This window comes from Leopardus geoffroyi, chromosome E2, assembly GCF_018350155.1.
Source record: "Leopardus geoffroyi isolate Oge1 chromosome E2, O.geoffroyi_Oge1_pat1.0, whole genome shotgun sequence".
NCBI lineage: Eukaryota > Metazoa > Chordata > Mammalia > Carnivora > Felidae > Leopardus > Leopardus geoffroyi.
This window is the reverse complement of record NC_059335.1, coordinates 211,622-238,316: the sequence shown is the minus strand read 5'-3', so window position 1 is coordinate 238,316 and position 26,695 is coordinate 211,622. Positions and strand designations below refer to the sequence as shown.

Here is a 26,695-nt window from a genome sequence, read left to right as displayed (position 1 = left end):
TGTGGTGCAGGACTGGGCCCAGGAGGGCCACCGAAGGTGAACACTCAACACATGAGAACACAGGGGTGGGGTTCAGGCTGGGAGGAGGGGCAGAGACCGCAACTCCTCAGCTTTCATCAGGACCCAATACAGACAGGCTCCAGATCTCTAGGAAAAGGGGACACAGAGCGGTGAGCATAAGCCCAGGAAAATCCAGCTGCAACCAGGCATCTGGTGCTTAAAGTCTTTATGAGGATATGTGCACATCTCCTAATACATTGACTGTGGGCTAATGTGGGACACCCCCATAAAGGGGGGAGTGGAGGGGAATAAGGAAGACACAGAGCAGATCAGTGGAGTCATCCACCACCCAGGGCCCAGGGACAGAGTAGAAATGGCAAGAATGTGGTGTCTAAAATGAAGAAGGAAAGTGGAATAAGGTAGGGCCACTGGCTCCAGCAACAAACACTAGTAGATACAGGGCAGGTGCCGAGTATACCCCAATGTAACCTTTGCTCCAGCTCCCACTCACTAGAGCCAGACCCCATCCCAGCCTCTTTTGCAGTGTATGGAGATATGTCCACCCTGTCAGGCTCTCAGGGTTCTTTGCCCTGTTCCAGGTGAGCAACCACATAGGACTTGGAAGCTGCAAGTCCGGGGAAAAAGATAAGGTGGGTAAGTAGCTGGCCCAGCTAAGAGCAGCCCACCCTGAGAACGACCAAAGGGAGATCATGTCATCTTTGCAACTGGGAAGAAAACTCAATGTTACAAAATAAGTCTCTCAGGAGCATCTCACAGTGCTTCCCATGAGTAATAACCATGTCAACTGTCTATAGGCCATGACATGGCCAGGCTTCCGGAAATGTCTGATATTAACACTGAAGTGTTAAGAAAACTGGACAGGGGCGCCTGGGTGGCTCAGTCGGTTAAGCGTCTGACTTTGGCTCAGGTCATGATCTCACGGTCCGTGAGTTTGGCCCCGAGTCGGGCTCTGTGCTGACAGCTCAGAGCCTGGAGCCCATTTCAGATTCTGTGTCTCCCTCTCTCTCTGCCCCTCCCCTGTTCATGCTCTGTCTCTCTCTGTCTCAAAAATAAATAAACGTTAAAAAATAAAAATAAAATAAAAATAATAATAAATAAATAAATAAATAAAATAAAAATTTTTTAAAAAGGGAAGAAGGGGTGCCTGGGTGGCTCAGTTGGTTGAGTGTCTGACTCTTGATTTTGGCTCAGATCATTATCTCTCAGTTTGTGAGATCAAGTCCCATGTCAGGCTGTACACTGACAGTGTGGAACCTGCTCGGGATTCTCTGTCTCCCTCTCTCTCTGCCCCTCTCTTGCACGCACACTCTCTCTCTCTTTCAAAAAGAAATAAATAAACTTAAAAAAATAAAAAGAGGGAAGAACCTGGGCACAGAAGTGCCACAGATCTGGACAAACTTGGGCAGCCAGCCAGACGCTCAGTCCTGAGCCTTTCTCCAGAAAGCTTCAGAAGCAGATACTGGGGCTCCTCAGGGAAAGGAGTAGGCTGTGCTCGTGACCCAGCTCCTCACACACAGCAGATAGTCCGGAGGAAGAAGCAATACCCATGCTCAGCTGTGGGAAGACAGAGATGCTCCTGTTAGAAGGGGAAGGACAGAACCTAGAACAGGAAACTAGGAGGATGGGAGGGCCTTACCCAGTGAGGCCACAAGCGCCAAGTTCTCGAGCATTACATCGCAGTACAGATGTCTCTGAGCTTCATCAAGGATCTCCCACTCCTCCCAGGAGAAGTACATGGCCACATCCTCAAAGGTCCCCTAGCCCTGCCATGATGAGGGGGACAGCTAAGTCAACCAGACCAAAGGGCAGCAGAAAAACTAACAAACAAATACACAGACGAACCCATATAGGCCTAGGCCTGTGACCCCACATGCTGCCACCTTTCTGGTGTTTAGTCTCTGACCCCCAAATCACTCCTGCCAACACACTCCTAGGCCATCCTTCTCCCTAAGCTCCGATGCCATGGCTGCCACTGTCTCCTTGTATCCCACTGGCTACGGTGTCCTCCTTCACACAGTAGGCAGGCAGATAAGTTGCCACAAGCTCTGGGCCTAGTATGTGGGGCCCCACTGCCTCCTACTAGGCAATTCCCCTGGGTTCCCAGATCCTGCCTCCCAGAACCACCAAACTGTGGCTCATCTCCCATAGGTCCCCGCTACCAGGACTCCCAGTCCATGAACTCCTACCCCCTCTTGCATGTACACATCCATCTTTGTATCCCACATCTCCAGACCCCACCACCATCCCATGGGACATTCATCCTCTCAGCCACACTACATACTACTCTGCCAATGGGTGTCCAGAGTGGGCCTAACTTGGTAAAGTCAACCAGGATCGCATCCTGAGCCAGACTTCCAAAAGTTCCAACTTCCGGAGGTAGCACCCAGCTTTTCCTTCGGTTTCTACCTTTAACTCTCGGCTACCCAGGGTGGGCCACACAGATCTCTGGGACCTCCAAGTCTCTGCCTTTCTCCATGCTGTCCTCTCACCAACCACAGTATTCCTCTCTCCTCCTAATGCACATGCAAAGCCCAGCTCCACCACCTCCCACCCTAGGCCTGAAACATCCCCAGCTGACTGCCACTGAGCTAATCTGCCATCCTGAATGAAACCCTCGGGCCCCAAAGAGGGTGGCCAAGGAAGGTTGGTGAGCCCACAGAGAAGTGAATAAACATCAGCCCTGGTCCCACCATCATGCTACTTGCATCTCCAGTATGCCTCAGCCTCTGTCCCAGGGACCTTGGTCACTATTTGGACCCTCCTCTCCCACACACACCTTCCCTCATGGCTGTTCCCCCCTTCGTCTGACTTCGTGACATCCACCAACCCTGCCCGGGTACCCAGGCCAGCCGCCCAGTGCTCAGCTGCCCCAGCAGGACATCCTTCACCAGAAGCCAAAGCTGCCCCCTCCCAAATCTGAAACAGCTCCACCTTAGTCCACAGGCTGACTGTTGACTGGATGTCTCCAAGCTGAACTCCTCGGCATAACTTAGACCTGCACGTCCAGCTGCCCTTTCAGGACCTCCACCTGGAAGTCCGCAAGGCATTGCCAGGGTCAAAATCTGCCTCGCGATCTTCCCTGAAACCTGCTTCGCCCATCTCAGTCGATGCCCTTCACTTCCATCTTCTCCTGGCTGAGGCCAAAATCCATGGTGATATCCCCGGATACCCACATCATAAAATCTGGCTGACTTGAAAGATCCAAACCCAGCCACTTCTCCCAACTCCAGTCACCACTCAAGCCAAGACACCATCACTCACCTGATCCAGTAAAGGTGCATCCTTATGGGCCTCCCTTTCTGCCTCCTCACCTTCACTCCCTACCCCACGTCTGTAGCCAAAGGGAGCCTATGAACACCTGAGTCAGATCACCTTCCTCCTCTACTCCAAACCTTCCATGACTCACACCACCCTCAGATTACAGACCAAGCTGCTCAGGCTGCTGTGTCAGGCCTGACTCTTGTCCACCGGACACGAAGGACACCTTTCACATCCTGGTCCCTAACCCTGAGACAGCTTTCCACACCTTGTCCCACTGGATTCCAGAATTATGAAACTTTCCACATAACCCCTGGCCAGGACTCAGGACCTCGGGCTTGGGGTAATCCTAGGGTCCTAGCAGCAAAGGAAGAAAGGCGAAGGCGGAGGAGAAGAGTCCAGGGACCCACCACTCCCCTCTATCGTGGGCTCGTACTACGCGGATGCTGGTCCGGGTCCCCCAGCGCCGCCGCTGCCGCCATCGGACCCGGGCAGGCCCTGAGACGTTGGCCGATCCCCACACCTCCACTGGGCCAGGTGCCCGCCCGCCGCCCGTCGCAATCGGAGCCTCAGAGGGGACGAAACGCGGCAGCCGATCCCGTCTTCCTTACTGTCTTCCACGCTGGGTCCCGAGGAGGCGCCTGGAAAGCAGCCCCCGCCCAGAGCTCAGGTCCCCAAGGGCGCTATTTAACGACCTGTCAAGAGCAAAAGGAACGCCCACAACGGAGGCGCCGGAAGTCCCGTGAGCCGCAGGAAGTCGCTCTTCTTCTGTGATTGGCCCATAGCCCGCCGCCATTCCCCTTGGCCTTCTGGTTAGTGTAGTTTCAGCCTCGCATTGGCCTGGAGTGGGGCGCCGACAAATTCTCCGTGGGCAACGCCCAAGGGGCAGCGGAGGGGCACTGGGAAAGGGAATCCGAGATTAAGAATGGCAATGGTGTGTCATAGCTTCCTCTTAAAGGGGTCATTCTCGATTTCCTCCCTCAGAGATGTCCCGCCCGTGACCTGCATTCTGAACATGGAGGGACCAGCACTGTGAAGGGGCCCCTGGGAACACCTCTTCTGCATTTTCTGAGGATGTAAAATGAAGATAATACCTCCTTCATGGAGAGTTTTAGTAACATTAAATGTGTCTTTAATTCAGTGGTCCCCAGATCAGTAGCATCAGCATCACTGGGGAACCTGCTAGAAATGCAAGTTCTTGTCCCTTCTCCAACCCCTCATCAGAAATTCTGGGACAAGCCTAAACATTCTGTGCTTTGACAATCCCTCTTGGGTATCCTCACCCAGAATAAGCTCTAACTCAAAATCCAGTGGTGAAAGTTGGAAAATACTACAACTTTCCTCATGAGAAGTGACATGAAAAGTGCTTAGCACAGGGCCAGGTACATGGTGCTGTGACACTTAGTAAAGGGAAACCTCACTAAAGTGGAGTGCAAGGGAAAGCTCGCACTTGGTACCACTGGAAGTCAAGAACTGCCGACCGAAGAATCTTCAACAGGAAAGGATCATCAATTCCAGGCCCCAACAAGTAAAGATGTACATTGGATCTCCTAGTGGAAATCAACTGCCCCTGCAACTCAACCAATGAGAAACGGTCATCACCCTGAATTCTTTTCTCCAATGGACTTTCTTTCAAAACAGCCCCTCCCACCTTCCTCCTTCCTCTTATAAAATAACATTCCTCTCCTTTGTTAGACTTGCCTAAGGTTTTGCTGTAGCTTGCATGTTCAGAATTGCAATTCTCTGCTAATCTCAAATAAACCCATTTTTGCTGGCAAAGTAACTGTTTTATTTATTTATTTTTAAGATTGACGCTGGGGCGCCTGGGTGGCGCAGTCGGTTAAGCGTCCGACTTCAGCCAGGTCACGATCTCGCGGCCCGTGAGTTCGAGCCCCGCGTCAGGTTCTGGACTGATGGCTCATGATGGCTCATGATGGCTCAGAGCCTGGAGCCTGTTTCCGATTCTGTGTCTCCCTCTCTCTCTCTCTCTGCCCCTCCCCCGTTCATGCTCGGTCTCTCTCTGTCCCAAAAATAAATAAACGTTCAAAAAAGAAAGAAAGAAAGAAAGAAATAAAGATTGACGCTACTAAATAAATGAGAGCTATTGTTGTTATTGTTCCTATCATCATCATCATCATCATCATCCCAAGGCTTTCATAGCACTGCCAGGGGAAGGCAGATTGGAGATGCTTCTCAAGAGAATCGTTGTTGACATCTGTCAAAATATAAAATGCACTCTTCCTTGATTTAGCAAATAGCCATATAGGCAATGTTCAAAAAATTTTTAAGTATGTTCATGTATTGTGGTAGGCAGAATGTACTGACCCCAAAGATGTACAGGTCTTAATTTCCAGAACATGTAAATATATTATATTACATGGCAAAGGGGAACTTATATGGTATATGGAATTAAGATTAACAATCAGCTGACCTTTGGGACACCTGGGTGGCTCGGTTGGTTTAATGTCCAGCTCTTGATCTCGGTTCAGGTCATGTTCTCACTGTTCCTGGGATTCAGCCTGGCATCCAGCTCTGCTCTGTGCTGACAGTGTGATGCCTGCTTGAAATTCTCTCTTTCCCTTTCTCCCTGCCCCTCCCCTACTTATGCTCTGACCTTGAGATATGGAGATTATTCTGTATTATCTGAAGTGAGGGAGGGGTGGGCGGACAATATAATAACAAAGGTCTTTAAAAGTGGAATAGACGGGGCGCCTGGGTGGCGCAGTCGGTTGAGCGTCCGACTTCGGCCAGGTCACGATCTCGCGGTCCGTGAGTTCGAGCCCCGCGTCGGGCTCTGGGCTGATGGCTCGGAGCCTGGAGCCTGTTTCCGATTCTGTGTCTCCCTCTCACTCTGCCCCTCCCCCGTTCATGCTCTGTCTCTCTCTGTCCCAAAAATAAATAAACGTTGAAAAAAAAATTTTTAAAAAGTGGAATAGAGAGGCAGTAGAGATTGAGAGAGTCAAGAGTGCTGCAGTGTGAGAAAGATTCAAGTTGCCACTACTGGCTTTGAACGTGGAAAGAGCCATGAACCAACACATGGTCCTCTGAGCCTGGAATAGGCAAAGGAACGGCCACCAACCCATCACCCTTGAACACTTCCAGCCAGACCTTTCTCAAGAAAACCAGATCTCTGAGTCTTGCCCACATCACCTCTCCACTCAGATATTTTCCAGGCAACTCAGACACAATCCCAACTCCTGCTTTTCCTCTGGAATCTGCTCCTCTTTCCCCTTTCCCATTTCTGTGGAGGGCAGTTCCATTCTTTCAACCGCTCAGTCTAAAAGCCTGGAGTCCTTCTGGACCTCTCATCTCTTTCTCACCACTCTTTGATCCATCAGCAAATACAGCTGACTCTGCCTGCAGGAGAGATTCAAAAGCTGACTACTTCTCCCACATCTTTTGCGACCACCACCCTAGTCCAGGCTGCCGCCTGGGCTACCATCGCTGGCCTCCTTGGTTGCAGTTGCCTTCTTCCTGTGTCCCCAACCACCTCCACCTTCATCTGGCACCCTATCACTTCTCCACATGGAAGCTAAAGTTATACTTGCCAACTTGGATCGGGTCCCTCTTCTATTCACACATCTTCTCAGTTCCCAGGTCCCTCAGGATAAAGGCCTAGTATGAGCCCTTCTCCCCTTGGAGCTTTCTGGTGGAAGTAAAGGTCTTGAAGTTTCCCCAATGCCCTCCTGTCTGGGTCGCCTCCAAGCCTTTGCACATGCAGGTATCTCTGCTTGGAACAGCTTCCATGCTTCATTCCATGCGCACACTCTACTGTCCCAACCTGGGGGGATAAAAATGACCCCAGGCCGGACATCCTCAGTTTCGTGACTTGGACACTGGGGCTTGAGTCTGGCCAGGCGAAAGCTTAAGAAACTTTCACCTACCCGTGCAGAGTCCACCAGCGCTGCCTCGGACGGGGACCCGGACGAGGACCCGGCGCAACGGACCCAATGTGGTCTCGGCGTCAGGTCCTCTGACAGCACCGCTGAAGAGCCTCAGACGCGTTGCCGCTTGGTCGTTGTCATGGTGACACGACATGGCGGGGGGGGGGGGGGACTGCGGTCCCCGCGGAAGTAGGATTTGCGATGTGAACTACACTCCCCAGAAGGCGCTGGCGCCGTACGGGGCGTACCCGAGTGTACCGCTCTGGGCAAGGGCGGGACATCCGACGTCGCCCTGAGGTTTTTCTTTGGCTGGTTGTGCGCCTGTGCGAAAAAAGGCCTCGATCCCTGGTTTGAGGACGCGTTTAGGAAACTCTAGGGCGCCACCGTCCAGGGTCTGGGGTGCTCCAAGTGGGGAAGGTGTGGGGCTCCTTTTTGCGCCTTTGCGCCTACGGGCGATGCCTGCGAGCGATCGTCCCCGCCGCCTCGGGCCTCGGCGTTGACGGAAATCGCATGGGCGGCCCTGTGGGGCGTCCGCCGGGACCGCCGCAAGAGCCCTCAAGACCTTCCCAGTAAGGGCCTTGAGCGTGTTTCCACCATAATGCGCGGGAGACCGCAGCCCAGGGTCCTCCAGCCGTGCCGGGGGACTGAGGGCGGCGGAGGTGCTGTTCCAGCGGGCCACTCCCAACGGGTGCGCGCGCTCTCTCTTCCTCCCCGGCCCCCCACGGGTTGGCATGGGACCAGCGCCGCCACCGATGTCTTTGGCGAGTGAAGGGTCCACCTTGCCGAAGCCGGGCAGTCCTACCCCCGAGTTCCTGGAGCCCCAGCATTAGCGGATGAGTGTGCCTTGGGATTCCTGCCGCCTTCATTTCCTTGTCTGGGAGGATGGGAGTCACTTTCATTTTGTGCCTTCGTGCTCCAGATTACTGGTCAGTATGCTGGCCAAAAGGGGGGTGGGGTGGGGCCTGAAAGGGTTTTTCACGCGTGGGGACAGAGACGTGCGGAGACTTGTTTGTAAGCGTGAGCCAAGCCATCGGGAACCGCAAATCCTTCTTAAATCTTGTGAGAAAAGAGCCTCATAGGACAATTTAGGCTTCAATTTAGGCCTTCTTTAGGGAGACTAATTGCTGGCCCTTTATTCTTACTCTGCTCTTAACTGGTTTCTTTGCCTAGTGTGTGAACAGACTAAGGGGCCAGGGCAAAAGCAGGGAGGCCAGGGAGGAGCCTTCGTCAACAGTCCAGGCATGTAACGATGCCCTAGGCCAGAGTGGCAGCCTTAGGTCACGCTTAGGAGGTGCCAGTCCTGAGGTGGACAAATTGTGGGAGCATGTGATGGGGAAGGGCCCAGGCAAGTTCTGCACACTGCTGAGGCTCCAGAGTGAGACTGCGGGCCTTGTAGGTATGCTAGTATGGAATGATGGTTCAGTCTACTGCAAGTGCAGAGGCCAGGATGTGTTATCCGCAGTGACAGTGCAGCTGGAGTGGGTCTTGAAGGACTGTCTTGTGGTGGAGCAGGAAGGACACACCTGGTAAAGGATGAAGACACAGGCAGAGGTATAAGAGGGCCAGAAGTGTTTGGGAATCCGGGTGTTTGTAGCTGAGAGATGGAGCAGAGGACAGGGACAGGCGGGAAGGCTTTGAACAAAGGGCCAAGGGCAGCCCCTAGGTCTGGGTGCCACTGGAGATTTTGTTGCAAGATGAGGTTGAAATTGGATCCTGGCTGTTATTTCCAGGGTCACTAGCTGCCATGAGCCGAATGGCCTGGGGAGCCTTGAGAGAGAGGGCGGATCCAAGGGCATAACCCTTGGATAGAAGAGGACCTAAAGGTGTAAGAAAGGAGCGGTCACAACTGATGAGTCTGTCTAGGGGAGGCAGAACATTGGGGAGGAGAGCTTGGTGCTGGGGTCCTAGGGGGGAGGTTGAAGCCGGGGCTTATTGTGGTCATAAGTCACATTGTGGTGAATGCCCAGGGAACCATCTGGAAATAGAACATGAACAGATTGGGGCGCCTGGGTGGCGCAGTCGGTTAAGTGTCCGACTTCAGCCAGGTCACGATCTCGCGGTCCGGGAGTTCGAGCCCCGCGTCGGGCTCTGGGCTGATGGCTCAGAGCCTGGAGCCTGTTTCCGATTCTGTGTCTCCCTCTCTCTCTGCCCCTCCCCCGTTCATGCTCTGTCTCTCTCTGTCCCAAAAATAAATAAACGTTGAAAAAAAAAATTAAAAAAGAACATGAACAGATTGGGTGATGTCTATCTGCCCTCCTGCTTCATGATGCAATGGCTCCAGAGCAGTGGCCAGTGGGTGTTGGGAGAAGGAGAAGGCACTGATGTTGGCAGACTAGGGTCCCCTCAGAAATGGAGGCCTGGGGAAGAGGGTAAGCTGAAGGTAGTTAGTATGTCTGGGAGCTGTTATAGGGGAGAGGTTGCCAGGGAGAGGGCAAGATGCCCTGGGTTTTAGGCCCAGGGCTTGAAGATGTCCACTCATTGCCCTGCAGGATCATCTCTCTTCCTCACTGCAAGGCCTGGTGACCTTCAAGGGTGTGGCCATGTACCTCTCTTGGGAGGAGTGGAGGCTCTTCACAGGCCCAGAGAATCCTGTACTGGGACATGATATTGGGTGACGTCACACCCATGGCCTTACCGAGTAAAGCTCCTGCCTTTCTTTATGTGTTCTCTTTCAGAATTGTTGGCACCCAGGTTGGGCTGTGGGCACTTGCTTGTGCTCTCCCTGAGCCACTCCACCTTTGCTGACCCAGGCTGTGGTGGCCTGGGGAGAAGAGTCAAAGTTCTCTCCATCTTTCCAATAAGCCCTTTGGGTTTGGCTCCATGACAAGGTCTCTCTATGTGCCATGGATTCGCGGTCTTTCTCTAGCAGATACTTCCTTAAAACTGCCAGTGCCAGTCTCTAAGGGTCCTGTCATTGTTTACAAGGGCTACTGAGTTATTCCTGAAAAACCCTCCTGAAAATTTCATTTTTTTCTTTTTTTATGTTTATTTTTGTTTTTTTTAATTTTATTTTAATGTTCATTTATTTTGAGAGAGAGACAGAGAGAGAGAGAGCGTGAGTGGGGGCGGGGCAGAGAGAGAGGGAGACACAGAATCCAAAGGAGGCTCCTGGCTCTGAGCTGTCAGCACAGAGCCTGATGTGGGACCAAACACACAAACTGTGAGTGAAATCATGACCTGAGCCAAAGTCGGCCACTCAACCGACTGAGCCACCCAGGCGCCCCGTGTTTGTTTATTTTTGAGAGAAAGAGAGAGAGAGAGAGAGAGAAAGCAGGGGAGGGGCAGAGAGAGAGAATGGGACAGAAGATCCAAAGCAGGCTCTGCGCTGATAGCAAGAGAGCCTGATGCAGGGCTTGAACTCACAAACCGTGAGATCATGACCTGAGCTGAAGTTGACACTTAACCGACTGAGCCACCCAGGCACCCTGTTTCTTTTTCTTTTTTACGTTTGTTTATTTTGGGAGAGAGCGTGAGCGGGGAAGGGGCAGAAAGAGAGGGAGAGAGAATCCCAAGCAGGCTCTGTGTTGTCAGGGCGGAGCCTAACGTGGGGCTCAATCCCACAAACCATGAGATCATGACCTAAGCCAAAATCAAGAGTCAGACACTTAACTGACTGAGCCACCCAGGTAGCCCTCAAAGTTTCATTTTGTGACATCTCTTCTTCCTTCCTCCTTACTAATGATAAAGACGAAGCAAGCTCCTTGACTTCCACAGAAAGGTCACACACAGGGCAGGCCCCTTACCTGCCTTGTCCTCCATAGGACTTGTGGCCACTGCATCCCACGGGGGCATTTTTGCCAGAGCATGGCAGGGAGTCCTGGGTATGTAGCTGAGAAGATGCAATTCTGGCCATTGCCAGAAAGTCCTGGAAGATGCTGGGACTTGATGAGTACAATTCGGATATGGGCTGAGGCCTAGTCTACGTTGGATTGTTCCTGGCCGTGGTCTTATACCACATTGCTACCCTGTGCCAAAGTTAATGTCCCAACCTCAGTCCAACTTTACACCTTTCTGAACATTCTGCCCTCGTGCCTTCTCTTCCTGATGTCTAGTCCCTATCTCCCTGACCTCAAGTTTCATCTTGTAACTACTCTCCCTATGGGTCCTCCTGTGTTAGCTTCTATTTAGCTATTAGGAGATGTTTATGTATTGGTAAGTAATCCTGGGAAGCCTAATGCTAAGAGATGGCTGAATGTTACATCATGTGTGGGCTGTTTCTGCATAGCATTGACCTCTGCAAACATCCCTATTGCACTGAGTTTGCAGACAGCAGCAGATCCTGCCAGCCACATTGAGTCTGTGACCCTGATGAGATACTTTGCATTGGTCTGGCCAGACCCTATACCAAAAGGATTGGCCCTTTCTCCTCTGATCCTGGCCCCCGTAGTTTCTTATCAACCCAGGGAATCAATTGTTAGCTTAAGAATTATAAGCCCCACTTACTGGGGTGCCTGGGTAGCTCAGTTGGTTAAGCTCAGGTCATGATCTGATTAAGCTCATTTTGGCTCAGGTCATGATCTCACAGTTCATGAGTTCGAGCCCTGCATCGGGCTCTGCACTGTCAGTGCGGAGCCTGCTTGGATTTCTCTCTCTCTGTCCCTCCCCTCTTCTCTCTCTCTCAAAATACTTTCAAAAAGAAAGAAAGAGAGAGAGAGAGGAAAAGAAAGAAAGAGAAAAGAGCTTTAGACACCACTTAATGATGGGTCCATCCCCACGCATCTACTATGACATATAGAAAAGGGCATTTCCCAGGGCACTTGGGTGGCTCAGTGGGTTAAGCATCCAACTCTTGATTTCATCCCAGGTCACGATCTTATGGTTTCTAAGTTTGAGCTCCACACTGTCAGTGCCGAGCCTGCTTGGGATTCTGTCTCTCTCCCTCTCTCTGTGTCCCTCCCCTGCTTGCTTGCTCACTCTCTCAAAATAAATAAATAAACTTTTTTTTCTTTTTTACGTGTATTTATTTTTGAGAGACAGAGAGATAGAGCTTGAGGGGGGAGGGGCAGAGAGAGAGAAAGGGAAAGAGACAGAGAGACAGAATCCAAAGCAGGCTCCAGGCTCCAAACTGTCGGCACAGAGCCTGATGCGGGGCTCAAACCCACGAACCGTGAGATCATGACCTGAGCCAAAGTCGGACACTTAACTGACTGAGCCACCTAGGTGCCCCGATAAATACATAAAACTTTTAGAAAATTTTAAAAAAAGGGGCATTTCCCTATTTTCAGGTAGTTCATGTGAAAAGGAAGATAAGGAGCCACTGTTGGAATCTGATGCTTCCAGAAAAATCACATCGCAGGGCTGGACTTCCAGTGCTTGTCCTTCTACTCACAAGACCCACCCCTATAACACAGGGTTATAGTCTTCAAAGGCTTTGTCCATGGAGAAACATGGGAACAGATCCTGGACAGAAACTGCACATATGTGGGGCATCCAGGAAATAATTCTGGTTCCACGTAAACCTTCAACTGAAACAGTTGACTTTAATATGGAGAGAGACTTCTCCCCTGTGATGAGTACATACTGCAGAGAAGCTGTGCAGCCATGACCTAAGAGCCTGGAGGGCCATGACCTAACACCCATCCACCCACAACAATAGGAAGCCGTGAGGGAACACCAAGCTCAGGGAGGCCTTCCCACTCAGCCCCATTATTGAGCAGTTCCCAAAGTTCACAGCAGGGAAGCCCTTCAAGTGCAGCAACTGGGGGCAGCCTTTGCAAGGAGCTCCACCCTCCTCAGCCACCTGACTCACCCTGAAGAGAGACGACGTAGATGTCCAGCAAATACATATGTCTGCAAAGAGAAATCAACCCTTGTTGATCACCAAAAATTCACCCAAAAAAATTCAGAGAAACATCCTACGTAAGGAGAGTAGGAAGGCCTTCAGGCACACACGTAAACTGAAAAAGGGTCAGAAAATTCACTCTGGGGAAAGACCTTACAAGTGCATGGAATATGGAAAAACTTTCCACCAAAGTTATACTCTAAATCAGCACCAGAAGGTTCACACTGGTGAAAGACCCTATGAGTGTAACTAATACGGGAAATCCTTTGGCCACAGGTCTAACCTTAGGAAGTACCAGAAGGTTCATACTGGAGAAAGGCCCTATGAGTACAGCCATCGTGGGAGAGCCTTTAGTGAAACCCGAGCCTTTGTTTGACACCAGATTGTTCACACCAAAGAAAGGGTGTGATTTGGTGTGGGCACTTGGGCTAATCCCTCTCCCTATCCTTACATGCCCAGGCTGGACACCTGAGATAACGTCAGCAGTACCAGATTCCTCATCACCACCAACTCCAGCAGTCAGCTGCCCTCAGAGATGGAAGAGAGGGCACGAGCAAGTGAGGTTCTGGTCCCCGCAGCACTCAAGAATGGAACCATGGGAACTAGCATGCGGTGAGGATGCTGGTGGCTACCTTCTGGCTCCCAGGTATGGAGGGCTGTAACACTGTTAGGGATGTGGCCCAAGACAAGGTGTGATGTTTTCCACACGTCACGGAGGTCTCCAACATTAATGCAAGGCTGCCTGGGCCAGAAGCTGTATGTTGATACTCCGACAACCGTGAACTGGTTCTTAATCCACTTAGCGCATTCTTAGTCCACTACTTAGGATGTGAGGAAAATGTACATCATAGACAGGGGGCATCGGGGCCCAAGTTCTCATGGGTTATAATCAGAGGAACCTGAGCAAATGCAGGTCAGCCTGACCTATCTTGGGCCTAAGCTTTGACTCTTCTTCTTCCATGTTGCATTTTGCATCCAGCTAGACATGTGCATCTATTTTATGCAAGCATTTTGAAGCATGTGGGTTTGGAAACCAGATACAGAAGAATGACTAACATCTCATTTGATGCTGCCAATTCGAATCAGCGTCAATGTTCCTCTTCACGTAGTTGGGAGGGAATAAGTCTTGCATCTCCCTAGTTGTGGATGGTGAGGCCTGTAAGACTGCACCCCATGGTTAGAGGCTTGCCTGTATTTCAAAAAAGACCCCCCTGGACAGTTTGATTGTATACAAGTGTGCTTGTCAAAGTGTCAGGGTACACTGCTTGGGGTGCATTAAATTCAACACAACCCAAGGAAATCTTGAAGAACTTTTATTTACTTGTTAACTAACAAGTAAGGAACCAGGGAGATAGCTCTCAAAACACTGACTCCCAGTGGAGTTAGTACAGGAAGCAATTATTAAGTGTTTTAGGGGATGGAGACAGGGGGCTTGCATATACATTAAGGAACTTATTCGTATCCTATTACTTAGCCACTTTGGTTCGCTTTGTATCTTCGTTTGCTGTCTTGATGGGGTCAAATTACTCCATTGGGTTTGTGTCTTTTTATACGCTGGACACTCCAGAACGTCTTCCCACTCTCCTTTTCTCTCCCGATTCCAGCCCCTTGCTGTGCCCACCTTCTGGGCCTCATATCTTACCCTTTGCCTTTATCCCCTCATCTCTTTCTCTCGAGTCCTCCAACACCAGTCTCCCCTTACTGTGTCCTGACTTGGTCAAGCGTGTTTAAAATGTCTTATTCACATGTTATTGGATGACAGCCACTTGTGCATTCCAAGGGATTGTGGTCCAGGCATAACTAGCGCCAAGACCTGCCACCCCACACGGTGCTCCCCTGTCACCAGAGGCCATGTCTGTACCAAATCCCCCAAACAGGTAACTGAACAGGAGACCTACCTACCATGTCTCTTTGTATTCACACCTGCTCAGAGACCCCAAGTCCGAACTGTCCAGGTCTGCAGTGAACCTAATCCCTGTCCCCTTGGCAGTGACCCCATGGATTACATCCTGGGTGTGTCCAATATGCACTCGGTGAACTTGTATTTCTCTCATCTTCAGTTGTTAGTGATATGGAGAAAAAAAGGCAAAAGAAATGTAGATTAAGTTAAATTTCCTTACAGCTTACAGCCCATTGACAAATACTCGAGACAGAAAGAGTATGACATTCGTCCAGGAACTCCCAATTGTCTCAGCATTAATACCTTGCAAGAGAAAAAGAAAACAAAAAACCAGCAACAACAATCTTAGCTTGACATAAGCTAGGCTTCCAGGATCCTATAAATCTTCCTTAACCTGTGAAAACAACTTTGTAAACTTCCGTTATCTCTACCCCCTCAACTTAAAAGTATAAGCCAATCACTTCACACAACCCTGGGACAGCTCTATCTGCCCAAGGGTCCTGTCCCTGTGCTTTAAGAAAACCACCTTTTTTACACTGATAATGTCTGAAGACTTCTTTCTTGACTATGTGCTCCAGAACCCCACATCAAATCATATCAGTTAGCATGGAGCAGAGAAAGAGGAGGTGTGCTATGACCTGAAGGATAACCCTTGTGAAACACACCCAGAACCATTTCCCTACAAAAACATATACTACAGGAGTAAAGACTGCGAGAGCAATTTCCATTTGGGGTAAGGACAGTGCTCCCATTCCAGGGCCCACTAGCCTTCTTCTGTCACCTAAGTGAGAGAGGTCATAGTCAACAGGGGCCAGGGCTACAAGGAAATATATTGAATATGCTGTAGCCAGGGAAGGCAGTTGAGGTCAAGAGAAAGAAAGAAAGAAAGAAAGAAGGAAAGGAAAGGAAAGGAAAGGAAGAAAGAAAGAAAGAAAGAAAGAAAGAAAGAAAGAAAGAAAGAAAAGAAAAGAAAGAAAGAAGGAAAGGAAAGGAAAGGAAAGGAAAGGAAAGGAAAGGAAAGGAAAGGAAAGGAAGAAAGAAAGAAGGGAAGAAAACTATAGGAGTGGAGATATACTCCTGAGGCCCAGTCCCACTAAAGACCGAGTATTCTTTGGAAGATTTAGTATGCTCCTCTCCCCTGTCACCCATACACCACATCAGTGGAGTTCCAGTGTAACAACAGTGCACTATAACTAAAACAGATGCAAGACACAGACTCTCTCCAAAGAAGAATACTTACCAGAGCACAAAGTCTAGAGAAGAGACGACAACTAGGGCACTAGAGGAATTTGAAGCCGCCAGCACCCCCTGCTACAGCACACATTAAACACAGCCCTCCTCCTATCCATATTACCGTAAATCCTCATACAAACCTCCTGTCGCCTTAGTTCCTCTTAACAAACATGTGTCTGGTGTTCAACAACAAATGACAAGGCATGTCAAAAGGCAAGAAAAAAGGCAGCCCGAAGACACACAAAGCAGTCATCAGAATGACACTCAGATGTGAACAGATGTTGGAATTATCAGACGGGCGTAAAATAGCAATGATTAAGATGTTAAGGGCTCTAGGGGCGCCTGGGTGGCGCAGTCGGTTAGGCGTCCGACTTCAGCCAGGTCACGATCTCGCGGTCCGGAAGTTCGAGCCCCGCGACAGGCTCTGGGCTGATGGCTCAGAGCCTGGAGCCTGTTTCCGATTCTGTGTCTCCCTCTCTCTCTGCCCCTCCCCCGTTCATGCTCTGTCTCTCTCTGTCCCAAAAATAAATAAACATTGAAAAAAAAAAAAAATTTAAGATGTTAAGGGCTCTAGATGAAAAAATTGACAAAATACAGGAATAGATGGATACTGTGAGCAAAGAGATGGAAACTCTTAAGAAAAGATCAAAAGTTAGGGCTAGAAATAAAAAACACTGTAATAGAAACAAAGAGTGCCTTCAATGAGCTCATCAGTAGGGTCAACCCAGCCAAGGAAAGAATCAGTGCTCTACACAATTCAGCCCAATGCGAGTGTTTACTACTATCTGTTTTGCTTTTACTGATAGGGGAACAGGAGCTCACAGATGTCCAACCAAGTGGTTAGGGTCCAAGCACCTGCCACAGACAACACCCCCCATAACCCCCCATCTCCCGTGCCATCTTGTTCAGGGTAGAATGGGAGCCAGGTATATGTATTGGAGCTATTTTGTGTACAGAGGAAGATTTGTTGCTGCTATTCATTTCCAATTCATTAAATTATGCATTTATCAAACAATGAGCATTTCTCTCAATATTAGGCATCCAGATCCCTGTAGTCTAACTAATTCCACATTATAGGGATTATTTTATATTACTTTACTTTATTTTTTCAAGATTTTATCTGTCAGTAACGTCTACACCCAACATGGGGCTCAAATTCACAACCCTGAGATCCAAAGTTGCAAGCTCTAGTGACTGAGTCGGCCAGGTGTCCCCATAGGGATACTTTTTAAATAAGAAATTAAATGTCTCCAAACATTCAAAGAGTGCTTGAAATGTTAATGCCTCTAAGCTTTGGATAAAATCACGAATTTAATACTTACATTTTCTTAAACTTTCAAAGTGAGCAACATTTACACACAAATATTCCAAAATTGTTGTGGTCTCTTGCATTGTGATTATCTGGAGAGCACATTTCTTTATCTCATGTGAATTTACATCAATTCTCACCTAAATACTTAGACACAGTATGAAATGAAAGCACATAAACAGGTTTTGGTGGTTAAGAATCAATCGGCCTTTGGTTTAGTTGCACCTTTACATCGGCTGCTGCCTTTCTATTCGTGGCAGTAATCAGATATGAACTGTGTGACCTCACTTGTTGTATAATGTGACTCATTAATATTGCTAGATGTGTCCTATTTAAATCTATATGACCGTGCTCTCTTGCATTACGACGATTTACAAATAGTGTCAATTCTAAGGACAGTTGTTGCTGACATAGATGCATATATAAGGACGGAGGAAGGGAGGAAGGGAGGAAGGAAGGCGGCAAGAATGAACGAACTCTACAGATGAATTCCGTATTTCCTTATAACAGCTCTACGATGGGTAACGTCATTGTACCACTTTATGTACGAAGATGAAGGACCCTGACAACAAAACCTAAAACAAACCCTCACACTAGATCAACAAAGAGGAACGCTCTCGTTCTCCAGCAGTCGTGGGCGTGTATGGAGACTGCCCTTCCTTTTGTTTTCACGTGTGGCAGAAACTCAGGTTGGTCCCCAGGAGACAGGACCAAGGCATCAATATCCTGATGTGCCAGCCACACCTAGACGACCCAAAGACAGGCAAGTCTGGGAAAGTACATTTTGCGCGGTCCAGTTTAGGAGGGAAAACAGATGGCTTAGCAAAGTGTCAGAAAACAATTCAGACTCCAGAAAAATTTAGCCTAGGGGCTTGCAAACCTGATGTTAACCCCTTTACAAAACACGGAGAGGTCAATCCGGGGCACAGGCCTCCAGAGGTAGAGCCAGGCTCTGTGCCAAAGCACCGTCCCTCCTAACTCGCCCCTCTCATCAGGCTATGTCCTTTTATTTATTTGTTTATTTATTTATTCATTAAAAACAATTTTTTTAATGTTTATTTATTTTTGAGAGAGAGGGAGAGAACGAGCAGGGGAGGGCAGAGAGAGAGGGAGATTCAGAATCTGAAGCCGACTCCAGGGTCTGAGCTGTCAGCAAGGAGCCGGACGAGGGACCAAACTCACAAACCCCGGTATCATGACTTGAGCCGAAGTCGGCTGCTCAACCAACTGAGCCACCCAGGGGCCCCTATCAGGCTTTGTCCTTTTTTTTTTTTTCCCCTTCACGCTTTGTCTTTAGAGCCCGGTGCCGGGGTCGCCTCCTGGGACCTCAGCGATTTCCGCTTCTGCGCGTCCCGCGTTAAGTCTAGCCCGCCGCGTGGGCGAGTGTCTAGAGCGCAGGACGCCGAGCCGGGCGACCGCACACTTCACTCCCCGGGATCCACGGAAGCTGGGGAGCGCCTGCGGGACTCCATTTCCCAGCGCGCCGCGCGGGGATGCCTAGACGTTGCCGCGGATATCAAGCAGGGCTCCGCCCACGCGGGACGGGAACTGCGCTTCCCAGAAGCCGCCGCGCGTGCGTCCGCAGCGTGCACTGGGCCTATGAGGACTTTCGGGGGCTGGACTTCCGGCGTCCCGGACTGTCACTTTGCTACCGGGCGTTGGGCCACACCGGTATTGGTGAACTGGAGCGCCGCGAGCCCCCAGGCCGGTTTCTTAGAAGGTTTGGAGGCCCGAGGCGAGGGCTGGGAGGAAGACCCGAGCGGTGGGCCGTCTCGCGCACGCCCTGATTGCGGGCGACGGTCGCGCCCCGAGCCTAGGCTTCTCCGTGAGGAGCCTGGGCCGCTCCGCGGGGCTGTGGGGCGGCGCCCCGAGTCACGTGCTGTCCGACCCCGGGACGGCGGGGGAGGCGGCGCCCTGAGCGACCCTGCCTTACACGGCCCGGGAGGCTGAGACCAGGAGCCGGCGAGTCCGTGTTGTCCGTCTCTTTCTGCGAGTCCCCGAGTACAGGTTCTGATGGCGACCGCGGCGCTGACAGACCGGGCCCAGGTGAGTAGAGGAAGCGTAAGGCTCCCATCCGCCCGGATCCCTCCTCGAAGGACCCGATCCTCGACGCAGGGAGAGACTTTACCTGCACGTTTTGTCTCCCCTCTCGGTTCGTCCTAGGCCCCGGCGTTCAGGCCAGTGGAGCGTGCACGTGTGAGATCCCCACTTCTGGCAGCCAAGGGAGTGAGGTGTAGAAGGAAGTTCCAAGCAGAGGGTCCCGCACGTGCAAAAGCTGGGAGGGGAGACTGAGCCTAGGTGGTTCCGGAGCTGAGCTTCCTGACGTGAGCACGGGAGAGAAATGGCAGGCTTGAGTTGCATCGGGGGCCATGGGATGATTCTAACAGAGCCTGGATATGCTTTAAGTCAGAGACTTGAAAGTAACCCACCGTTTGCTTGGCGGAGAAATGACGCAGAGGGGGTGGCCGTGTGCAGGGAGCAGGCAGCACCACAGTCCAGGTGGCCGAACACGGCACCCGCTGCACACGGGGCCAGCGGAGACGGGAAAGTGGCTGGATTCTGGAACGATCTGATGTGTCAGGTGCGGCGTGTGAGCGAGTGCCCCGAGCGGAGCACGGTCCCAAGTGTTTAAGCCTGAGCACCCAGGAGAATGGAGCTGCTGTAGACAGAAACAGGAATTTGAAGGGAAAACAGGTTTCAGAGTAAAAACAGGGAGTCTGTGATGTCCCAGAGTGGAGGTATCATGTGGACCTGGAATTGTAGGTGTCCGAGGACAGAGTCCTGGTATTCGGAACCAAGGCAGGGCCTGGGAATCAGACTTAGGAGGAGGGAATAGCGTAGATTCAGCCAGGGACGGGTAGTGCTCCAGGGAGATGCAAAGAGGCTGGTGGCCCCTGGGGCTCTCAGGGGAGGTCTGGCAAGTGGCTGAAGGGAGGGTTTTGGCCAAGGAAATGGGGGGCGAGGAGCACATGGCTATAGAGGGAGAGGGGAACTGGCTTCCTGCGTGGCGACCAGACTCTTGGGGCCAGTCCTATAGTGACTGGAGGGGATTAGCCGGTCCTTCAGGCTGAAGGAGCAGCCTTGGAATGTCAGGCAGGTTCAGCAGAGGCGGGCATCCCTATGGGGATGGGCATGGCTTGTGGGTCCACAGCTAGGACTTGTACAGTTGCTAATTACAAGAACAGGTAAGGGCGTGGCACGTCTGGAGAGGGTCAACTTGTGCAAAGACTGGAGCACGAGTGGACACCTGGGCCTGCCTTTGGAGTGGCAGCCATCTGAAGGCCATGGGCTTGCTCTGGCTGCCTTGTATAGAGTGGCTAGTAGGCAGTCTGAGAAGACCTGTATGCCCTAGACAGGTAGGGTGGAGGGGAGGGGAGGGAAGTTTCGTCTGCAGAGTTGCAGAGCCCTGGGGTGGGGCGGGGGGGAAGGTAAGCATCTGAGGGACACTAGTTGGGGTAGCCATTGGGACAGGGAGGCGGGTCCTGGGTCCCACAGCCAGAGCTTAGATTGTGTCTGCCTTCCCCTGCCCACTCTTGTAGGGCCTGATGGCCTTTGAGGATGTGGCCGTGTACTTCTCCCAGGAGGAGTGGGAGCTCCTGGACGCAGCCCAGAGGGCCTTGTACTGCCACGTGATGTTAGAGAACTTCGCGCTTGTGTCCTCGCTGGGTAAGGCCCTGGGTTTTCCGTGGGAAGCTCAGTCGTTGCCAGCACTAACCCCTTCTCTCCTGTTGGCCCGTGAGCAGCCTCACACCATTTGGCTGAGTGTCCCCGTGCCACTGTGGCACCTGTGTCTAGGCTCGGCCCCTCTCATCTGGTGCTGCCAACACGGTCCTCCTCACAGGGACCATTGAACTTTTCCTGTGAGTCCTGCCCTGCAGTGAGGCATCAGATGACACCATCTGTGTCCCACAAAGCCCCTCACCCCTGCCATCTCTTGGGCAGTAGGTTGCCCTGAGCTGGGTCTGGCCCCTCACTTGCTTGTGTTTTCTCACAGGACTCTCTGCCTCACGACCCCGGGTGGTCCTGCAGCTTGAGCGTGGCGAGGAGCCCTGGGTTCTCAGCGGGACAGTTGTGACACCAGCCAGGAATGCTCAGAGAAAGCCCAGCCCTGGTGAGTGGGGACTCAGAGGGTGTGAGCTTGGGGTAACCAATGGCCAGGCTTCTGTCCCCCGTTTCCCTGCTTTCCTGGACACTTTCATCTCCTGCTTCCGGCCTGACTCCCTCCTGTTTTCCTACCATCAGCCTCTCCTGGCAGCTCTGGCCTTGGCTTGCCATTCAAGGGGGAGCTCCCAGGGTACCCCATTCCAGGCACTGGGGCACAGCCTCTATCTAGCAGGTCTCTCCTGCTCCTGCCCTCATAGGGTTCACCATGCTAGGGAAGAGGCAGTGGGGAAATGGGGTTTGTGAGTAAAGCCTATAGCATTAGGTAGCCTCCAGCAAAGGCCTACCCACTAGGCCCATCCTGATCACCCCCTCTTGGCCAGGATGACCCAGGATATACCATTTCTATGCCTTCAGGTCCCTGTCATCTGGCATATGACAAGGTTGTTCCTGAAGCAGCTTTGCCAGTGACCTTCCAGAATGGCTCCCTTCCAGCACCTACCTTCACAGGCACCTGCGAACGTGGGAAAAGCTCAGTGGGTTGGCAGGGCACCTCCCTCTCTCAGGAGAAAAAGTCCACAGGCGTGTCGGTAATCTATTGGGAAAGGCTCCTGCTGGGTCCTGGCAGCGGGGAAGCCAATGTCAGTCTGCGGTTAACCTCTCCCCTGAGGACTCCTGAGGACAGCCCGCCTAGGGAGAAAGCCCTCATGAACCGCCCCATGCCAGACGAGCAGCCGAGGCCATGTGGGGGCCAGAAGCCATTTGGGCAGGATGGCCCTGGAAGAGGCTGCCCCAAAATTCCAGAATTTGAGGCCGGTCTCACCTCTGGGGAAAGAGAAAAGGGTGGAACTAGCCTCAAGCCTCATGGACTCCCTGCTAGCCAAGAGCCCCCCACCTGGGATCAGCTGGGCAAGGCCCTCCACACAGGCCCCAGCTTCCTCTCCGGGGAGAAGCCCTTCGAATGCAGGGCGTGCACCAAAGTGTTTCTGAAGAGCTCCGACCTGCTCAAGCACCTGCGCACCCACACCGGAGAGCGGCCATACGAATGCTCTCAGTGTGGCAAGGCCTTCAGCCAGACATCACACCTGACGCAGCACCAGCGCATCCACAGCGGTGAGACGCCCTACGCGTGCCCGGCCTGTGGCAAGGCCTTCAGGCACAGCTCCTCGCTGGTGCGGCACCAGCGCATACACACCGCTGAGAAGTCCTTCCGCTGCGGCGAGTGCGGCAAGGCCTTCAGCCACGGCTCCAACCTCAGCCAGCACCGCAAGATCCACGCGGGCGGGCGGCCCTACGCATGTGCTCAGTGCGGCCGCCGTTTCTGCCGCAACTCGCACCTGATCCAGCACGAGCGCACGCACACGGGTGAGAAGCCTTACACCTGTGCCCTCTGTGGTGCCGCCTTCAGCCAGGGTTCCTCCCTCTTCAAGCACCAGCGCGTGCACACGGGCGAGAAGCCCTTCGCCTGCGCACAGTGTGGCCGCGCCTTCAGCCACAGCTCTAACCTCACGCAGCACCAGCTGCTGCACACTGGGGAGCGGCCCTTCCGCTGCGGGGACTGTGGCAAGGCTTTCGCCAAGGGCGCGGTGTTGCTCAGCCACCGACGCATCCACACGGGCGAGAAGCCCTTCGTGTGCGCACACTGCGGCCGTGCCTTCCGCGAGCGCCCGGCCCTCTTCCACCACCAGAGGATCCACACGGGAGAGAAGCCCGTGCGGCGGCCTCGGCGTGGGGCGGGCCTGTGCCCCCAGGCCAGGCCTTCTTCAGGGGCACCGTCCGAGGGCACGCCGGGCAGAGTGGCTGGGCCCACTCCCACCTCAGGCCCGCCGGCAGTTTCGAAGCCTGCTGACGCCTGAGCTCACAGCTCCAGCCTCCCCCGCGCTGTGGGAAAATGCCCTTGTCCCCTGCACATTCTGGAGAAGCCCTGTGCGTGCCCGGTGGTGCCGTCTGCACACGGTGACGATATTTGCCATTTCGGCAGCAGCTCACTCCCACTCTAAGAGATCTGACTACAGAAGGATCAGGGGGATGGACGTGGAGGCTGGGACTTTGGTGGGCAGAGACTGGGCAATCAGAGTGCCGCTTCATTCAGGCCTGTTATGACTGTGAGCACTCGGGTGAGGAGGGGAAGGCTGGAATGTTGGGGAGGCAGTCCCAGAAATTTCTGACGCCCGCGCACATACGGCCAACAGGCTGACCCTCAGGATATTCTCTCAAGACCTCGGTTCATCAGAGGCTTCTGGGAGCAGGCCCAGTGGACAGTAAGTCAGGTTGGGGTCTGGTGTTGGCCTTGGGCTCTGAGCCTCAGTTTCCACCTCTGGGGAAAAGACAGGAAGAGAGAGGGAGAGAGATTCAGGCTACAGAGGGTATTTGCAGCCCCGTGACAAGCGGGATCTCGATAAGGGCCAACATGGGCCAACTGCCAGCCCTGTGAGATGGCTACCATGGCTGGTATCCCCACTTCTCAGTTGAGGAAACTGAGGCAGAGAGTGGGAGTGTGCTGCTGCAGAGCAGAGCCCGGGACTGAAATCCAGGCCACAGGCCCAGCTCCTCTCTCTGCCCCCACGCTCGGCACTCGTGCTCTAGTCTGCCAGTGTGAAGGCTGGGCGATGCCAGGCCTGGCTTCCTGCACATGGCAGTCCCACAGGACGTGGAGGAAGTAGAGGTGGAGGTCCCTGGGGTGGGAGGAGGGAGACGAACATCACTGTGTTCCTTCAGGTTTCACCCAGGCCTCAGCCCTGGCCACGCCCTGTTGTTACCAAAGTCACCATTACAGGGGTGTTTATATCCCCGCTGCCCTGGTGACAGGTGACCACGATAGCAGGCTGGAGGAGACCAGATGGGACTGCTTGTTTCTGCAGGGTCAGTGGGCAAGTGCCCACCTGTTCTCTTCCCTCAGTTGGAAAGAGGATTTGCTGTCACCTAAGGCCACGTGTGTGTGATGCCCTCCCATCGTGGGACACCTCCACGTGGCTGGGACACGTGGTGGACTGGGGCCCACGTTTCTCCCTGTGGCCCTCAGCAGAGCAGGCCCTGTCTTGACCTCAGGCCTCACCCCTAGGGATGTCAGTGGTCTCTTTTCTTGGGAACAAAAAAGAAAAGACCAAAAATTATAAGTTGGAGTGGATGTACATTGTGTAAATCCCTGCACAGCACTGTGGAAATCCACAACCTCAGTCTCTCCTCCCAGCCTCCAGGTCATGGTTCAGACAGCTTTAACAACACAGTCTAGAGAGGCTTCCTGATAAAAATTTCTTTGTCAAACATGTGAGGTGTAACAGTCTGATGCCTGTTTCATCCTAGGACATTGTAGTCATGCCTTCTGTGTGTTGTCATTGAGCTGCAGGGTTGGCTTTGTTCCACATCTTTGAGAGGCCAAAGGCTACATATGTAGCCTGTCTGAGATCCACTGAGGGGCTGGAATACCTGTGCCCCTTGGCAGCCAGAATGGGTGTGCACCAGCCAGGAGGGTAGATAGCATGGGGCTGCCCCAAGCAGGAACTCTATCTGATATGAGTTTGTGAATCTGGTTGGGGGTCTGAGGCAGGGTTCACCAGTGGTGGCCAGAATGATTGACTCCAGCTTAGTGGGTCTCTAGTCCCTCCACCTCCAAGATTGGCAGCCATCTGCCACGTACAATGAACACAGACCTTTCACCCTCCCATTCTCGCACCCTGCCAGCAGGGCCAGACCTGTCATTTGCTTTTGGAATCTCACTTCTTGCAAGGAGAGGAGTCCTGCTGGACCCACTCCCAAAGATCCTTGGGTCCAGGTCCTCTGTGCCAGGCCTCATGGTATCCTACAGGCCCCTGAGCCACTGTCCACCCCTCCTGGACTCATTCTTTCTCCTCTGCTTTGATACACACTTTTGCATCACCCCCATCTTACTTTCCCCCAGAGTGGCTTCCATGAGGGTCCCTAGGTCACAGCCTCGGTTTGCCCAGATGTGCAATGCAGACAACCCCCACTCTGATAGCTCTTCTCAGGAGCCCATGGTATTCAGGAGCAAGGGCATCTGTCAAACATCTAGTGGGTACTCAGCAAGTGTTATCCAACCTTTTCTGCATCTTGGACTGAAGCTCCTGGAGTTCTGACCCCTTGAGCTGGGCCTGATGCCCTATCCCATTTCCTCACCGGTCTCCTCCCCACTTAACTATTCTTTTCACCTGTGCGTTTGGCCCCTGCTATCCCTCACTTCGTCCACCCTCCTCAAATCCACCCCTCCTAGTACTGAGGTCTGGTCAGTGCCCTCCACCCAGGTCCTTTAGGAGCAGCAACCATGATTACCTGCTTTCCCCCTTGTCTTGGCCTTTACATTTATCTCCCCCAAACATCTGTGGTCATGTTGGACCTTGGCCTGTCAGGCTAATCCTTCTGCTCTTTATCCCGAACAGGCTGAGTGTAAAAGTGTCCTTGAGCTCTCTGGGTCAAGATGATGAATTGAACACATACATTTCACTTGGTTCAGAAACCCACTGAAGGTACAGAGATGAGAGTGTTTAAAAACATAAACCCACAAGTATAAGGATGGTGGAAGAGGTCAACAGCAATGGCATTCTGAAACTAGAAGTGGGTGTGGGATCTATCTCTGATTTAGAGAAAGCTAAATACTGATTTGGTACTGGGGGAAATGGACAGAGGTCCCCTAAGGCCTATACTGCAGAACTCCAGAAGGCTTGAAAACCAGCAGCCCCCTGGGAGAGGAGTCCTAAAACAGGACTAGAAAGAGAACTATTGAAGCTGTTAGAACACCAGTTCTTCCCCGTAGAGTGGTTGGTGGAAGGGTCATTTCTGGGGAATCCACACAGAGAAACGATCTAAGTCCCCACAAAACAGCCCAGTCTGATGACATTACTTAGAAGAGTTGATAAGTCCCAGCCATGCACATGGTCAGAGCTTCCAATTGGTGTGTAAGACCAATGCTGTTTATTGAGTGCTTGTAGCCAGGGATTACTAGGTATCACAAGAAATCAAAACACGCATATGCAAATTAGGATTGAATAAGTCACTGTTCAACTACTTGATTCCTGGAAGCAAAACACCCCTTTCCACAGTGATTTTAACAAACTAACTTTGCCTACTGAGATTTAAACTAAAGATCATTCTTACTAGCTTTGGTACCCAAAGTAAAAAGCGTCCCAGAACTGGATAGAAATCATCCCTCACTTTGCAGTACTGGCATCTGAAGACACGTCTGAGACTCTGAG

General features: G+C 52.1%; 1 protein-coding gene across 6 annotated transcripts; it reads left to right on the top strand.

Moving 5' to 3' along the window:
* The first annotated feature begins 7,454 nt into the window (after window positions 1–7,454).
* Window positions 7,455–24,754, top strand: LOC123577877 (zinc finger protein 324A-like). Of its 6 annotated transcripts, none has more exons than XM_045440235.1 (5): window positions 7,455–8,089; window positions 13,405–13,591; window positions 17,898–21,053; window positions 21,382–21,498; window positions 21,906–24,754. In XM_045440235.1, exons 3-5 carry the CDS (start codon window positions 20,933–20,935, stop codon window positions 23,342–23,344), a joined length of 1,677 nt encoding a protein of 558 aa, XP_045296191.1. In that variant the 5' UTR covers window positions 7,455–8,089; window positions 13,405–13,591; window positions 17,898–20,932; the 3' UTR covers window positions 23,345–24,754. The 6 variants fall into 6 exon arrangements, with proteins under 6 accessions (XP_045296191.1, XP_045296192.1, XP_045296190.1 ...); XM_045440236.1 differs by lacking the exons at window positions 7,455–8,089; window positions 13,405–13,591 and having other exon boundaries at window positions 18,784–19,433; window positions 19,551–19,711; window positions 20,927–21,053; XM_045440234.1 differs by lacking the exons at window positions 7,455–8,089; window positions 13,405–13,591 and having other exon boundaries at window positions 18,784–19,433; window positions 20,927–21,053.
* The last annotated feature ends 1,941 nt before the right edge of the window (window positions 24,755–26,695 follow it).

Bases quoted from the DNA above. Each gene is read 5' to 3' on its own strand.
- LOC123577877 (XM_045440233.1), top strand. From the start codon at position 19,729: ATGGCAGGCTTGAGTTGCATCGGGGGCCATGGGATGATTCTAACAGAG. The intron at 19,969-20,926 runs GTGCGGCGTGTG...CCACTCTTGTAG, and splicing joins GGAACGATCTGATGTGTCAG to GGCCTGATGGCCTTTGAGGA. The intron at 21,499-21,905 runs GTGAGTGGGGAC...CTATGCCTTCAG, and splicing joins TCAGAGAAAGCCCAGCCCTG to GTCCCTGTCATCTGGCATAT.